Genomic DNA, 17,371 nt, shown 5'->3' with positions numbered 1-17,371 from the left:
GCAAGCACTCTACCACTAGGCCAAACTCCCAGCTACTGTTATTTTTTTGATAAGGCTTAATTTCCAGAAAGTATAATGCAAAAGTCAAAGCAACCAATGCATGAGTAAGGAACCAATAATTGCAGGTTAACTTACTACACATTCTGCCGGAATTAATGACCTCCTATTTGACATCAGTTTTTCCAGAGATCAGCTCCTCAAAACACAGTAAACTTCTTGCTTAGTCTGATTACACAGCATCTTGACGTACACGCTTCACACTATCCCTGGGGTTTCTGCCTCAGGGAAATTGTAAGGTGGCAATTTGACTAGTTCTTTGACAGGTTGTGTTAAAGTTAGAAAAGTAACTTTTTTTGTCCTAAAGGAGTTTTTGAGTTATGAATACTTTTCATTTCCTATAACCACATAAAAGAATTATGTCTTTTCTTTTTTCATAAATAATTTTTTATTGTGAGTAATAAAAGGGTTACATTATATTCACCAGATAAAAGGTGCATAAGTTCACAAACATTGATACCCTTTCTCATGACATGGTCCCCATTTCCCTCCCACTCTCTCCCCGCTTATCTTGATTCACCCTTTCCCTATGCAATTTCAAATAACCAATTAAGCATATATAAAATAAATCAAATAAAAAGGCGAAAAACTGTAGCAATATGAGATAGCCAAGGGATGGCAAAATAGATGAGAAATAACATAGAACATTAAGGACAACAGTTACTCATTACATGGCTTTTGTTTCCTTATCCTGGAGGTCCTTACATTTAGTGTCATACTATTTGGCCTGATGTCTCTAGATTTTGTTCTATTGTAAATCTCTGCTAGGAGACCCCAAGGTTTCTACTGATTATGACAAATGAGGGAGACTTTTGGGCCTATGTTCCTTGGACGTTTCAGATACTCTTGAGAGAGGAACAGACAGGTAAAATGTCTATGTGTACCTGATCATAAAAAATAATATTTATTGAAATGAACTGCAGGAAATAAAAGCTATATTTCTTCTGAAAAAAATGTTAGAAAAGTAGATCATTACCATTCACTTTGTGGCACCCCTGATGTATAGGTCCATAAAGATTCATTCAGAAAATATCACTAGAGGAATGAAATAGGCACCTGTCTTTCCACTTTTGCCTATAGGCATTCAATACAGTGGAAGCCATGGCCAACCTTACACTACAGACAGACTTCATGCTCACCCAGTTCTCTGACAGCAAGAAGATGCAGATCTTTCTTGGCTTCCTGTTCCTGCTGATCTACCTGGAGTCTCTCATAGGAAATCTTCTCATCTTCACCCTTGTCACTGTGGACCGGTGTCTTCACACCCCCATGTACTTCTTCCTGAAGAACTTGTCCTTGCTTGATGTGGGCCTCATTTCAGTCACTGTCCCAAACCTCCTTCTGAACTCTTCCACTCACAGAAGCATCATCTCTTTCCCAGGCTGTGTGTGTCAGGTCTTGTTAGTGGTTCATTTTGGTGGGTCTGAAGTTTTCATCCTGACAGCCATGTCCTATGACCGCTATGTGGCCATCTGTCACCCCCTACACTATGATGTCATCATGAACAATAGACTCTGTGTGCAGATGGTGGCTGTTTCTTGGTTCTTTGGCAGTATCTTTGGGGTTTCATACACAGCTGGAACTTTCTCTCTATCATTCTGTGGTTCCAGAAAACTCCCACAGATTTTCTGTGATGTTCCCTCTCTACTGAAGATTTCTTGTTCTAGGAAGCATATCATCACTGATGTAAGTGTCAGCATGGGGATCATGTATGGATTTCTCTGCCTTGTGTGCATTGGGTATTCATACATTTACATCTTCAATACGGTGCTGAGAATGCCCTCCCTACAAGGCCGGTCCAAAGCTTTCTCCACCTGTGTGCCCCATCTCATAGTCGTCACCATGTTCATAGTGACAGCTGTCTTTGCCCATTTGAAGCCAGTCCCTGACTCCCCTCACCTTGTGGACTTTTTGGCATCTGTTTTCTATTCAGTGATGCCTCCATCTTTGAACCCTATAATATACAGTCTGAGAAATAAGGAAATCAAGGCTGCTCTTAGGAAGTTCCTGTGGAGACTACATCATTGTGTCATGGGAACACAATAAAATAAAATCAGTATCTGCTATGACTAATGCAATGGCTTTGTCTGTACTTCCTTGACAATTTATCTCTTATTTGTACTCTTATTAATATGTATATGTTATTTTAAACATATTATAAATAACCCTGTATTTTGTTTGTGCTTAAGAATTTTGTTTATATATATTCAAATGTAATTACAAGTTTCAGTTCATTACTTATCTAAATTATATCATGGCTTGAACAAACTTCATATTTAGTTCTTACAATGATGCATGCAATTCAATATTTAGATGCTCAGTCACAGAATCTGAATTACATTCCAAAGTTGCCAATTTATACCTCCTTGTAGCCTGAGAATACATTTCTTAATGCTGCAAACAGAATCAAGTTTTATTGCATGAAGGATTTTAGGTTGTGTAAATTATTGGAGTGAGAGTAGCTCTAGGGTTAGAAAAGCTAAGGAGGCACAGTCTCCAGAAGCACTAGGAAGAATTCAGTACTGCCAGTTGCCCACGCAAATCTGTTTTTCAATTCTACCTTATGAAGCTGGAAAATAATCCATCCTGTATTCTTTTTTTTCTTCCTGAGGCTTGAACTCTGTTCCTGAGCTGTTTTGTTCTCAAGACTAGCAGTCTACCACTTGAGCCACTGCACCAGTTTCAGTTTTTTCTCATTAGTGGAGGAAAAAGTTTCAAAGATTTTCCTGCCTGAGATGATTTTGAACGATGATCCTCAGATCTCAGCCTTCCGAGTAGTTATGATTAGAAGCATAGGTCACCTGTGCCCATGTGTTTTATCATATTTTATTTTAAATCATGGAATGTGACTACAATATACAAATATAAGCACCAGTCTTGAAGTTGCCAATAATGGGCTCTTAAATCAGAAGTTTGATGTGAACAAATGCAAAGATATTAAGGTTAATAAAATATGAGGGAAGGTAGAAAACAACAATCACAAGATTTTTACCTCAACCATTTCCTCAGTATCTGCAAAATCTGTTATACATGTCTTTCATATCAACGAATAATGTAGTTTTATTGCATTCAAATTATTGTTCTTGTTATTTTACCTTATCTATAATGAATGACAGAATATTGTAAGCAAGAAAGACTACATTTCTTCATATAATAGGGATTGATGAAGGGGCGAGTTCCTTGATAAAGGAATGCAACCCTTATTCACCAAAATCATAACAGAGAACTTCCCCAACCTTAAAAAGGAAAATATTCACATTATTGAAAGTTTCAGAACTCCAAACAGCAATATCCTAGAAGGAACTCGTTTAGACACAGAATAGTAAAAGCACTAGACCCAAATACCAAGGAGCTTATCTTAAATGCTGCAAAAAAAAAGAAAGAGCTATACTACAATGGGGAAAAATTAGGATAACAGCAGACCTTTCCATGCAAAGCCTAATTGCAAGAAAAACTTGGAAAAATATCATTCATACCATGAAGACCAACAACTGCCAACCCAGACTGATTTATCCAGCAAAACTAACATTTACATTTGAGGGTGAAACAAGAATATTTCATTCCAAAGAGAAGCTATATGAATAAATGCACACTAAACCAGCATTACAAAAAATATTAAAAAAGAACAAATTGCAGAATATCAAGAACCCCCATCAAGAAGCATTTACCTATAAATCACTAAACACAGAAGGGAAAAAATAGAGAGAAACTCAGAAGTAAAAATAAATAATTACAAAGGACACTGACCACTTTTCCATAATTTCCCTAAATATGAACAGGCTGAACAATCCAATCAAAAGACAAAGAGCAGCAGACTGGATTAAGAAATAAGACCCATCCATATGTTGCCTCCAAGAGACCCACCTACTGCCAAAGACAGAAATAAACTCCAAGTGAAAGGACAGAATAGAATTTTCCACTCCAATGTACCAGGCAAAAAAGTAGGAGTTGCAATCTTAATCTCCGACAAAATTAACTTCTCAGTAAAATCAGTACATAAAGATAAAGACGGCCACTACATATTAGTAAAGGGTACAATCAATACCACAATATTACAGTTATCAACATTTACTCCCCCGACATGGGAGCACACAAATTTGTAGAGCAAACGCTCTTAGAATTACACAACAAGATAGACTTAAACACAATTATAGTGAGAGACTTCAATATGCCACTCTCACCAAATGACAGGACAACTCAACAAAAGTTAAGCAAAGACACAATCAACTTAAATGACACCATAGCCCAGCTGGGCTTAACAGATATACACAGAGTCTTCCATCCAACGGCGAAACTTTATACATTTTTCTCAGCAGCACATGGAACACACTCCAAAATAGATCATATAATAGTTCATACAAAAAACTTAAGCAGTTACAAGAGGACTGATATAATCCCATGCATTCTATCTGATCACAGTGGAGTCTGACTAGTTCTGAACAGTGCAGTAAAAGTCAAAAAACATTCAAACACTTGGAAGCTGAACAACACACTTCTGAATAACTCCTGGGTGACAGATCAGATCAAAGAAGAAATTCAAAACTTTCTTGAATGTAATGACAATCAAGAGACAGCACAAAAGAACTTATGGGACACAGCAAATGCAGTTCTAACAGGCAAATTTATTGCACTAGGAGCACATATTAAGAAGACAGAAGAAGAGCATGTAAATAACCTAAAAAATAAATTGAAGCACCTAGAAGAGTAAGAAAAAGTTAACTCTAAAACAACTAGAAAGACAGAAATAACAAAAGTAAAATCAGAAATATCAGAGATTGAAATAAGATCCACTATACACAAAAGTAACAAATCAGAAAGGTGGTTCTTTGAAAGAGTCAACAAAATTGACAGACCCCTGGCAAGATTAATCAAAAAAATGAGAGGGGAGACTCAAATAAACAAGATTAGAGACCCCATATCCATTATGAATAAGTACTACCAGGGCCTTTATTCAAAGAAACAAGAAAATCTAGTAGAAATGGATGACTTCTTAAATATCCATGTCTTTTATATCAATGAATAATGTACAATTTACTGCATTAAGATTGTTATTCTTGTTATTTTAAATCATCTATAATGAATGTCAGAATATTGTAAGCAAGACTATATTTCATTGAGACTTCTTTCAGCTTATCGATGGCTGTGCGCCCTTCCCACCTGCAGCATGTGTGATGTTATAATAAAAAATCCATAAAGTGGGCAGAGAAGTGTATACATGATTATGCAAGGGTTTCGTAGCATAGTCTGTCTGAGGAAACAACTGAAACCCATCTGCATCTATAGAACTAAATGACAGACTCAAAGACCAATCACTGATTTACTTATATACTATTTTTAAATATAATAATTCCAGTTCTCCTTTCTTATTTTCTCTCACCTTCTTTACCATTTGACATTTTGTTGTTATATGAAAACTCAGTATCTGAAAAATCTGATACCCCAAATAAGCATAAAACTGTGAGATGTGGATCATCATAGTGAAGTTAGCAATGAAGATGATGACACGAGCTAACATACAAATAATATTGTACCTAAATCTGTCATACAATTAAAGATTTTCATTAAAATCGTCATTGAGGGCTAGGATATAGCTCAGTGGCAAAGCACTTGTTTAGCAAGTACAACATCCTGGGTTGCATTCCCAGTACCAAAAAAATTAAATTAAATTAAATTAAATCATCATTGAGTTAAATATGAATGAAGCTGTAAATCTTTTTGATTTAACAATCTTTGGTAGCTGAAAATTTCCCCCTACACACAGATCTGGTTACTACTTGATCCTCTTCCTTGCTAAATGCAAATAGAAAATCATCAGTTATCAAAAAGCATTCTTTCCTGACTCCAGCACATTTTTTTTATTGAAACCTATTCTCCATAGAATATTTAGAATTTGTAAGTTAATGTTATCCTTAGATTTTGAGGGTGGTTTTCACATGGATTGGAATTCAGGTTTTCATACGTAAGGAAAACCTACCTCACTTTTTTTTAAAGACTTTATTAACATTGATTTTATGTCATATTTCAAATTTCGTGTTTAACAAACAAGTATTCAAGAAGGGAATCTCCTTTGCAATAGAGCAAAATCTTGATACATAAGGCCATATAATGTGAAGCTAATTGAAAGGACCTCCAGGATACCGAAACAAAAGCCATATAATGAATGATTGTCGTCCTTAATGTACTATGTTGTCTCTCATCTCCTTTGCTGTCCCTTGGTTATCTCATTTTGGTATAGTATCTCACTTTGTTATCTGATATATTGAACTTATTTGTATTTGGATATTTGAAATTTGATAGGGAAAGGGGGAAAACCAAGACGGGTGGGGGGTTTGGGGGGGAGGGAAACGGGTACCAAGACATGTGAAAGGGTATCAATGTATGTGAATTAATGCACCTTCTATCTGGCAAATATCATGTAACCCTTTTACTAATTACAATAAAAAAGAAGATAAAAAAATAAATAAATAAAAAAGAAGCATCTGGACTGGTATCTTGACAGTTGATTTAGAGACTATTCTGATTTACGCTAAGTGTTATCTCGAAAGGTCGACTTGCTCCATCTCCTGTCTTCCCAAACCCACTTTTCCTGCCTATAATGAATCTTACAAAATAAAAATTCTGCTGTGCTAGCCCCTGCTTTAGAGCCCTATATAAACCCACTCTGACTTTCAATAAACAGACCTTGATCAGAAAAAGAAAAGAAGGGAATCTCCATATACTTCACTTTCTATATGTAAGATAAAATAAGGTGATGGTATTTTCAAACCCACCATAGGATCTTTTGATTTGTCACAAATCAAAGCCACACTTTCCAACAAATGGCACTGGTAAATGTGTTGATCTACATGCAAAATGATGATCAGCATCACATCTCACCTGGTGATGGCTCATATTATTGCAGCCTTTCCTACCATTGTTGCATCACATAAAGATAAAATTCCACACAACGTGAAAATTCATCGATGGAGGTCACAGCTGACACCTACGTTATCTAAAAGAGTGACAATGAGTGAAATCAGGATGGGACATTCTCTACTCACCACTCCACAGGGTGTCAGTAAAATAAAAATAACAGTGATGTATGGTGAAAGGAGTTGGAAAATGTATTCTCTGAAGGACATTAATTGGCAATCTAAAACCAAGTGGAAAAACAAAATACAGACATATCTGCAGGAAACTGAAATTCTAGTTAACAATGTCAACTTACTAGTAATAATTATTTTACTTCAAAAGTTGAAGATTTAATATTCCTACCTTGAAAAACCACTCCTTTTCCCCTTCTAGCTATTTATTGTTTTATTGTTGGAGTAATATATAGAGGAGTTATAGTTACATTTATCAGGGAGTAGGTGCATTACTTCTCAAAAATTGATACCCCTTCTCATGTTTTTGTACCCATTTCCCTCCTCCAACCCCTCTAAGTCATCTTGTTTTCTCCCTTTCCCTTTCCTACTTCAAATAAAGAAATACAATATACCAGAAAACAAAGTCATATGCAGTAACAATATGAGATTAACCAAAGTACAACAAATGAGAAGAGAAATGACATAGTACATTATGAACAATAATCACATAGGATAAAGCTCATTTCCATATCCTAGAAATCTTTTCATTTAGTCTCATCCTATATGACCTTACGTACCTAGGTTTTGAGTTACTGTAATCCTCTGCTAGGAGAGTCTTAGATGTGTACTATTACAAATGAGAGAAATCATTGAGCCTATGTTCCTTTGAGTCTGGCTTATTTCACTTAATATGATTTTTTCCAAGTCTTTAAAGTCATTCTTTCTGATGGTAGCATAGAATTCCATTGTGTCTAAGTACCATATCTTCTTGACCCAATCATCTACTGAGGGGCATCTGGGTTGGTTCCATATTGTTCCTTTGGTAAATAATACTGAACATTGCTATGCTAGTGGCTTTTGGTATGTCCTTGTTTCTAGTCATTTGACAACCACTTGAAACTTATTCCTTGTTTTTGAAAATTTTCAGTTGACTTATTCATAGAAAATATTAAAACATTAATGAGCATTAAATAATAACTGTGGTCACAGCACAGTAATGGAATTTAATACTGAAAGTAACATTCAGTTTTCTATATTATAGTCTTGCCCTAAATCTTTCATGTAAAAGAAGCTATATTTTATTAATTTAAGTGTCTCCTAAGAATTGTAAGAATTGTGTAGTAGAAAAATAGAATTTGGCTAATAATAAATTTTGAAAAAGCAGTTACTTAGAATGAAAATTTGTACATGATGGTATTGAGATATGGTATAAGCTAAATTTATTACATATACTAAACACTCATAATTTTCAATTTAAAAATTTTTACTTTGGTTTAAATTTTTAAAACTTGAAAATAAATGTTTAATTAAGATCTTAAAATAATTTATTGTCTTTAATTATTCAAAGAGATTGTCATTCAACAAAGCAGTTTACATATACAATGTGTTATGATCAATAATCTAAATTTAGTTTTTAAATGTAAAGTGCAAATTATATTATTTCAACTTAAATTTTAAACGTAAATTAAATTTTAAATTATGATCAAATTGAATTTAATTTAAAGTAGTTTAAATTAAAGGGGGAGTTACTACCACAAGTCACAGTATGAGTACAAGGCATCTCAATCGAATCAATCCTCATTTTTAAAGAATTTTACATTCTATCTTTATGTTTTTGTGCTCAATTAAACTACACAAATCATTTTTTGTTAAATCTAATCATTCTTTTCTCCTGGAAATTTCATCACCATCAGAGAAGGTAAAATAAAGTAGAACCACAGAGCCTGATAAAGCCCCCAAAATTCATGTTTCACACACACACACACACACATATTCATTTTCTCTACTAGGTTTTCCTCACCCCCAATATTGCTTTAGGTTAAGTATATCCTGTTGCTAAGGAAAAATGGGGTTTGGGTCTCCATAGACCATAAACTGGATTATGCACAACTCCAGTCTGCTTTTCTCAGGAAGTTTCAATTATGGCAGCTATGAGGTCTCGCTCAGATTCTTGGCCGCATACTCCAGTAATAGCAGCCCCACCTTCTCTCGTTGCCCATTTCCCTCAACTGGGGCTTTCTCGTTGGTCAACATCATGTGCCACTTGCACTGGGCATAGGAGAACACCCAGAAATGGTCGTCAACACCGACGCAGCTATCATGGGACATGTCTTCATCCACCACACCTCCCAGAAGTGTCTGCCATTGGTAACTGGTGACGGCTGTGTCTGCCAGCACCCACTCTTGGAAGTGCTCTGCATTCAGGGCCACCTGAGTGGGCTCCAATCCCATTAAACCATATCTGACACCTTGTGTTCCCTTTGAAGAGTGACAGACTGCTGTGGGCTGTTTTTTCTTCCAGTTTGAAATGCAGGCCTCTCTAGGCTTCCCTAAAAGCAACCTCCTATCTTTCGGCTCCCCAGCGGCACAAGTGCACGAAGGGCAGCAGCCTCTTACCCCACGGATGCATGGGGCACCTACATTCTACCTATGAATGTGTTTTGAATGCCATTGCTCATCCAGGGGTGATTTTAAAATCACTAGTAGGATAGCTAGTAGGATTTATATAGGTGATGAATTCTAGACATGTTTTGATGTAACCAAGTACCAGGTGTCTCAAAGTCATTAAGAAAATGCTTTGATAAGTAGAAATAAGAATATATAAGTAACTTTGTATAACTCTTATAAAAGTATGAGCCATGTCCTCATGCTCTACTCTGCAATATTGTCTGGGGCCTGACTCAAGAGTCTTTAAAAAGAATCAATTAATGTCACACTAATTAGCTTAAGAGAAAACCTCTTAAAAGTATATCCGCCAAACATTTTTCCTTTAGGGAGATCAAATGCCTTTAAAAAAAAAAGATCTAATGTAAACCTTCTGTGTACAAATTTCACCTGGCAAGTAAAAGACTTGAAAGTCTCAAAAGATTCTCCTGGTTGCTTTAATTTTCATCCTGCCATGTTAAGATAACGCTTAATGTTTAACAAAGATACTTGAGTCAAGAAGAAAGTCTGGAGTTTTTCACATGGTCTGTCTTACTTTCAGGTCAAATGTTGCAAACTCTCATTTGAATGAAAAATATTCCCTCCTCAAGTGGACCTGTAGAAATTACCTCTTTCAAGATGTCTCTAAAGTAAGCCATTATCCAGGTTTTTGAAGAGTGTGAATTACTTGAAGGTATGAACATCACATTTTGATTGATTGTTTATAAAAAGATTCTATTTCTCTTGTTTTTCATTATTATCTGTAAGTAGTTGTACGAAGGAGTTTCCATTTAACAGTGAATTTTAGAAAATATAATGTATAGTGACTGATGTTATCCCTTTAAAAAACTTCATACTTATTGAAGCCATTTAAGATAGAGATTACAGACAATAGAAGCTGACAGTTATTTCTTTACCCCCTTTCATTTTGTATACTCTATTTTATATTTCTCTGGAATGGCCAGAGATTGGGATAGGCAAATATTCCTAGCTTTCTTTTATACAAAGACCACAAAATAAGCACATAATGCATATCAAATTGTGACCCAAATAGCTTCATCTTTATTTCACTTTTTAACAATGCTCCTTGAAATGTCATCTCTACAGATCTTTGTCTTGCACTCTTTTTCTTCATTTTCCATGGCAGCCTCCAACTCATGTGAAAATCTTCCCTGTGACTGGATACAAATAATCCTAACTACTCAGAAAAAGTGGGATTCAAGGGTTGATATTTGAAGACAGTCTTGACAAAAATATCCATGAGAACCTGACCTCCAATTAACAACAAAAATCTGAAAAAAGTAGGATGGCTCAGTTGGTAGACTGACACCCTTGAACAAAAAAAGCTACAAGTGCACAAGGGCCTATTTCAACAATCAGGACTAATACAAGCAAAGTCTTTCATACCCTCTCCATCCAGTAGCCTCCATAAAGACTCCAGTATTACATTTTGTATGTGTTAGTCCCAGGGCTTGAACTCAGGACATGGGGGCTGTTCTATAATCTTAGTGTTCAAGGCTACTGCTTTACACTTGAGCCTCACCTCCACTTGTTTTGTTTTGGTTTGGTTTGAGTTTTTTGTAGTTAAGGAAAGAGGCTTTAAACCATGAACCTCAGAACTTCACTTCGTGAATAAATAGGATTATAGGTATGAAACATTGGCACCTTGCCTAATCCTACACTTTTATTGCCACCAATTAAGCTTCTTCATTACTGTCATAATAGTAAATATTTCATCTGGTTTCCTCAAAGAGAAGCTTCTGCCAGGAAATCTTCTTTATTTCTTTATTATTATCATTTAGTCCAATGTCTGATATACTTGTGAAATTTTCTTACATTTTCAGAACAAATGAGTAACAATATGTTAGTAACAAACATTTAAAAATACTTTGATCATTCATAGAACACCTCAGGCAGTATTAGCAAGTAGAATACTTATAACAAATGAAAGTAGTCAGGTAACATGGGGAAGAGAATTTGTTGTAGTGGTTTTTCAATGTTTCTTTATAAAGGAATCAGACTTCAAGAAGTCCTCAAATTATTTTGTTTGACATTCCTTGGACTTGAATTTAGGACCTGGACACTATCCTTGGGCATTTTCAAATGCTAGCATTCTATCACTCAAACCACAGCACCACTTCAGGCTTTTTCTGTATATGTGGCACTAAGGAATCAAACCTAGTATTAAATAGAAAAGAAGATCAAGCAACTATTCAAATTCTATCCTTAGTAATGACAGAAGCACTAAGATTATATATAAAAAGAGAAGTATGCACATTCATGCATCCTTGATCAATCAAATGTCTGTTGTTCAATATTGAAGGTCTAGTCACACTTTTATTAGTGTCAAGAAAATTGGCACTGATGAAAGATAATCTGCTTTGGTAATGAGGAAATTACAACTGTTCATGGGCCAATTTCATTTGTTTGCAGAATGTACTTCTATTAATCTATGATCCTACTTGCAAGATGCAGCTCATCGTGTAATGATCGGCCTACAAGGCACACTGTGCCAGAGACATTTATGGTAATTCTGAAAGAATTCCAGGTGTCGTTCCAGGCTCTGGACCATTCCATTATAAAAGGTGACAGTTGTCAAGGTATGGAATATACCTTAGCTAATATTACCTAGGTGTCTTTAACTTCAGAGGAAAGGCTTACATGATTTAGATGAATGATCTTTTTTTCATATATTTTTATTACAGTTAATAGAAGGGTTACATTATATTCACCAGATAGAAGGAGCATTACTTCACATACATTGATACCCTTTCTCATGTCTTGGTTCCCATTTCCCTCCCCCACAATCCCACCCCTCATCTTGTTTTCCCCCCTTCCCTATCCAATTTCAAATAACCAAATACACATTTATCCAATATATCAGATAACAAAGTGAAATACTGTAACAATATGAGATAACCAAGGGACAGCAAAAGAGATGAGAGATAACATAGTACATTGAGGACAACTTTTTAAGTTGTCATTATAAAGGTGATATACAGAAAGGGTACAGTTACATAAGTCCAGTAATGAATACACAAATTCTCTTTAATCAGGCCTATATCTGGAACTGAGGAGAAAAACGACTCACAATTTAAGGCATTGGAAGACTATATTTTCAGAGATCATTTCTGGTGGATAAGTAGAGAAATATCACAGAATGTGTAGACTATCATTTGGAATTGAAAAGGTACATAAATTTGTACAAAATAAAAGCCAAGCTTTTATGCCATAGGGTATCTGCAGTTCCTAGTGAAGAGTCAATGTTGTTATAGCAACACGATTTATCTTGAAACATAAGACAGTAAATTGGGGCAACATTCGTATTTAGAGAATTTATAGTTATCTATAGAATAGTAAGGTTGAGGGTAAAAGATAAAGTGAAATTCTTATAAAAATAATTAAAATCATTTTAGTTTTAGTTGTTATTTATTTGCTTAGATATTTGAAACAAAGCAACTATGCATATTTGTATGCGAGAGTATACAAATTCCTTGGTATTGTTTCCATACAAAGGGATGCTATTCAATGATCATATAGGGTATTTTTCTTCTCAATTTTTATTTTTAACCATTACTTTATAGTGAAAGCATTCTAATCCATCTTCTAGATCACTGAATAAGTTAAGAATTCCAAACAGAATCTTTAACTCTAAATAATCGAAAACCAATAACAAAAGAATACTTCTGAAAATTGCCTCAAAATATAAGGAAAATAAAACTACTTTTTTGACAATAGTGGTATATTACTTTTGCAGCAGGTCCCAATTAACAGGATCAATCTATAGCACAAAACATAGAAAATAAAGTGAAAGATAGACAGGTACATAGAAAAATAGAAAGAAACAGAAATACATATAGGGAAAAAGTTAGGGATAAGTAGGGGAAACAAAGAGAGAAAGAAGTTTTTATGCAAATGAAGAGTTAAATAAGATAGTTACATAATTCATTTCAAGTAAATGATTACATGTAGATGATTCTGTGAACATTGTGGAGTATGTTCTCATATCTGCCCTTTTATCAGGCAGTGAAGAGAATCAGCATGGCCAATGTCTCCTTGGTGACAGGATTCTTCCTCTTGGGGTTTTCTGATGTGCCAGAGCTGCAGATCTTCCATGGTGTGCTCTTCCTGCTGATGTACCTGGCAGCCCTGATGAGTAATCTTCTCATCACCACTCTCATCACTCTTGACCTGAAGCTCCAAATGCCCATGTACTTCTTCCTGAAGAACTTGTCTCTGTTGGATGTCTCCTTTATATCAGTTCCAGTCCCAAACTTTGTTGTCAACAGCCTCATTAAGAACATTTAATATCAGATTTCTTACTGAGAAATAAAACATTTAAACATTCTATTTTAAACCAGGAGCACATTATTTCATTTGAGTATGTCAACAGTAACTATCTTTTTATCTTTACTATCTTCATTTTTACTGTATTTTGGGGGATATGCATTAGGTAATGAGTACACTATTTCTCAAACCTTGATACTATGACTTCAATGAGTTCCAGACAACAACATATATTAACTTAACTCAGAAATCAAGCAGAAAGAAGCAATTGTCAGAAGCAGGTAAAAATTTAATTACTTTCTCTATATTAAGTAGAAGAGAACATCAAGCAACTATTCCAATTCTATCTTCATTGGTAATGACAGAAGCTCCAAGATCATATATGGAAAGATGGAAGTATGCATATTCATGCATCCTTGATCCATCAGATGTCTGTTGTTCAATATTGAACGTCTAGTCACAGTTTTTTTGGCACTGCTGAAAGATAATCTGCTTTGGTAATGAGGCAATTACCACTGCTCATGGGCCAATTTCATTTGTTTATAGAATGTACTTCTGCCTGATCTATGATCTTACTTACAAGGTGCAGCCCATCGTGTAATGATCCCTCTACAAGGCACACTGTGCCAGAGACTTTTATGGTAAGTCTGAAAGAATTCCAGGTGTCGTTCCAGGCTCTGGACCATTAGATGAACAATCTTTTTAAGTTGTCATTGTAAAGGTGATATACAGAAGAGGTTCAGTTACATAAGTCCAGTAATGAGTACACGAATTCTCTTTAATCATGCCTATAAGATATGGAACTGAGGAGAAAACTGACTCACACTTTCAAACAATGGAAGAGTATATTTTCAGAGATCATTTCTATGGTTGACCAGTAGAGAAATATCACAGGAAGTATAAACTATCATTTGGAATTGAGAAAGTACATAAATTTATATCAAAAAGAAAAGGTTAATGCAATGGGATAGACACAAAGTGAAGTCTCAGAAGACAAACTTTTATGCCATAGGGCATCTGCAGTTACTAGTGATGAGACAATGCTTTTATGAAAAGCAGAATCTAAGTTATTGTCATAGTGACAAAATATGTCTTGAAAAATAAGACAAAACTATTTAATATAAATGCCCGGTAAATGGGTACAACATCGGTGTTTAGTGAATTTGTAGCCATCTATAGAATAGTAAGGTAGAGGTAAAAGATAAAGTGAACTTCTTATAATGACAGATTAATATTATTTTAGGATTTTTTCTGTTATTTACTTGCTTATAGATTTGAAACATAGCATCTATATATATTTGAAGGGGGAAGTGTATTGGTTCCACACAAATACATGCTAGGGTATTTGTACTATCTACTCTTGTTTTTAACCATTACTGCATAGTGCAAGCATTCTAATTTTTGTTCTAGATCACTGAATAGGCTGAAAATTAAAAGAGAATCCTTAAGAGGCAATAAGAGAACACCAATAACTAAAAAACCCTTCTCATATCTCACTCTCAAAATTTAAGACAAATAAAGACTACTTTACCCCTAACTTTGACAATTGCTTTGAATGGAATAAATTATAGGTAGCTATTGCTGCCTTAGGCCAGTGATAGATTAATTTTTCAGCATGTACCAATAACCAAGATCAATCTACAGCATAAAACATAGAGAATAAGATGAGAGATGGATAGATAGATAGATAGATAGATAGATAGATAGATAGATAGATAGACAGATAGACAGACAGGCAGATAGACAGACAGAAACAGACAGACACACAGAGAACATGTTTGGGTTCAAGCAGAGGAATGAAAGAGAGAATGAAGTTTTTAAGCAAATGTAGACGTAACTAAGATAGTTCAATGATTCATTTCAAGTAAATGATTACATGTAGATGATTCTGTGAACATTATGGAGTATGTTTTCATATCTGCCCTTTTATCAGGTAGTGAACAGAATCCAGCATGGCCAATGTCTCCTTGGTGACAGGATTCTTCCTCTTGGGGTTTTCTGATGTGCCAGAGCTGCAGATCTTCCATGGTGTGCTCTTCCTGCTAATGTACCTGGCAGCCCTGATGAGTAACTTTCTCATCACCACTCTCATCACTCTTGACCTGAAGCTCCAAACACCCATGTACTTCTTCCTGAAGAACTTGTCTCTGTTGGATGTCTCCTTTATATCCGTTCCAGTCCCAAACTTTATCATCGACAGCTTCACTCATGACAATTCCATTTCCATTCTGGGATGTGCCTTCCAGATACTCTTCATGACTTCCTTCTCTGCAGGAGAGACCTTTGTCCTCACTGCCATGTCCTATGACCGCTATGTGGCCATCTGTCATCCCCTGCACTATGAGGCCATCATGAATGGCAGGGCCTGTGCACTGATGGCAGGTGCTTCCTGGGCTCTCGGTGGTCTCTTTGGAGCTGTGTTCACAGCTAGCACATTCTCCACGCCTTTCTGTGGCTCCAGTGTGATCCCCGAGTTTTTCTGTGATATTCCCTCACTGCTAAAGATTTTGTGCTCTCAAACACCCATTGTAGTATATGTAAGCATAGCAATTGGTCTGTATGCAGGCATGTCTTGCTGCATCTGCATTGTGATCTCCTATGTCTATATTTTCTCCACTGTGCTGAAGATTCCTACTACTCAAGGTCAGTCCAAAGTTTTCTCCACCTGCCTCCCCCATCTCCTTGTTTTCAGTCTTTTTATGCTAACTGCTTGTATTGTTTATCTCAAACCACCTTCAAGTACACCATCAGTTCTTGACAGGCTGCTTTCTTTGGTCTACACTGTAATGCCTCCAGTGTTTAATCCTGTGATCTACAGCCTGAGGAATAGTGACATGAAAGGGGCTCTAATAAGGTTGCTCCAAAGACTCAAGGTTTAGAAGTTCATTTCCGTTAGCACCTCCACCCAAGCAGATGTGAGTGACATACTGCCTGTTAGTTAACACCGAATGATCTTTGTAACTTTGGAAAGTCATTCGGAAAGAAAAGGAAATATGTTTAGTTTCCTGTCATTCAGAATGAGTTTACTTCTCTGAGTGAAGGTTAATATTTTCAATCTGAGTTTGAAGACAAGCTATAGAACCTGTTAAAACTCTGGAAAAAATCATAGTAATCTGTTGGGGACTGACTGTGGGATCAGTGATCGTGACTGTGGGTCAGTGACCTTGGCCCCGCACAATTGAGTACAGAAGGAAGTGAGCTCTTATCATGATTTTGGGCTGTGTCAATAGCTTCTCATTTAACCTATTTGGGACTTGATCTCTTCTCATTCAACTTATTTGAGACTTGATACTGTTTGTAGGAATGTAGCCCTGATAGTTCCCTAGTTTAAAGAAGTGTATTTATGGTCAGAACTGGAAGTAAACTGGGCTACAGTCTTGGGCTACAGGCTTCTTGCCGGCTGGCCCTGGCAAGTGGCACCCGAACAGGGACCTGAAAATCTGGGACAAAGTTGGAGGACCCCCGCTGTGGTGAGTGAGGCATCATAGGACTCTTAAGAGAGGATCTTAAGGGAGTGAGAGAGCGGGAGAGTGTATAGT

General features: G+C 35.9%; 2 protein-coding genes and 1 long non-coding RNA gene across 3 annotated transcripts in view; all 3 read left to right on the top strand.

Annotated features, from left to right (window-relative positions):
* LOC150057468 (uncharacterized) overlaps window positions 1–12,140 on the top strand; it is a 32,999-nt gene extending 20,859 nt beyond the window's left edge. Inside the window, exons 2-3 of the long non-coding RNA XR_016536763.1 lie at window positions 10,108–10,239; window positions 11,979–12,140. This is a non-coding gene — a long non-coding RNA (uncharacterized LOC150057468). The remainder of the gene's footprint in view (window positions 1–10,107; window positions 10,240–11,978) is intronic.
* Window positions 1,159–2,103, top strand: LOC150057469 (olfactory receptor 14A2-like). The gene has a single exon (XM_090339980.1). It carries the CDS (start codon window positions 1,159–1,161, stop codon window positions 2,101–2,103), a length of 945 nt encoding a protein of 314 aa, XP_090196106.1.
* A 3,644-nt stretch (window positions 12,141–15,784) lies between the features above and the next one.
* Window positions 15,785–16,711, top strand: LOC150057467 (olfactory receptor 14A2-like). The gene has a single exon (XM_090340029.1). It carries the CDS (start codon window positions 15,785–15,787, stop codon window positions 16,709–16,711), a length of 927 nt encoding a protein of 308 aa, XP_090196155.1.
* Window positions 16,712–17,371: the final 660 nt, after the last annotated feature.

This window comes from Megascapheus bottae, chromosome 10, assembly GCF_031878675.1.
Source record: "Megascapheus bottae isolate mThoBot1 chromosome 10, mThoBot2.hap1, whole genome shotgun sequence".
NCBI classification, from domain to species: Eukaryota; Metazoa; Chordata; class Mammalia; order Rodentia; family Geomyidae; genus Megascapheus; species Megascapheus bottae.
The sequence above is the reverse complement of the archived record's forward strand: the minus strand, read 5'-3'. Positions and strand labels throughout refer to the sequence as shown.

Coding starts and splice junctions, on each gene's coding strand:
- LOC150057467 (XM_090340029.1), top strand. CDS start 15,785: ATGGCCAATGTCTCCTTGGTGACAGGATTCTTCCTCTTGGGGTTTTCT.
- LOC150057469 (XM_090339980.1), top strand. CDS start 1,159: ATGGCCAACCTTACACTACAGACAGACTTCATGCTCACCCAGTTCTCT.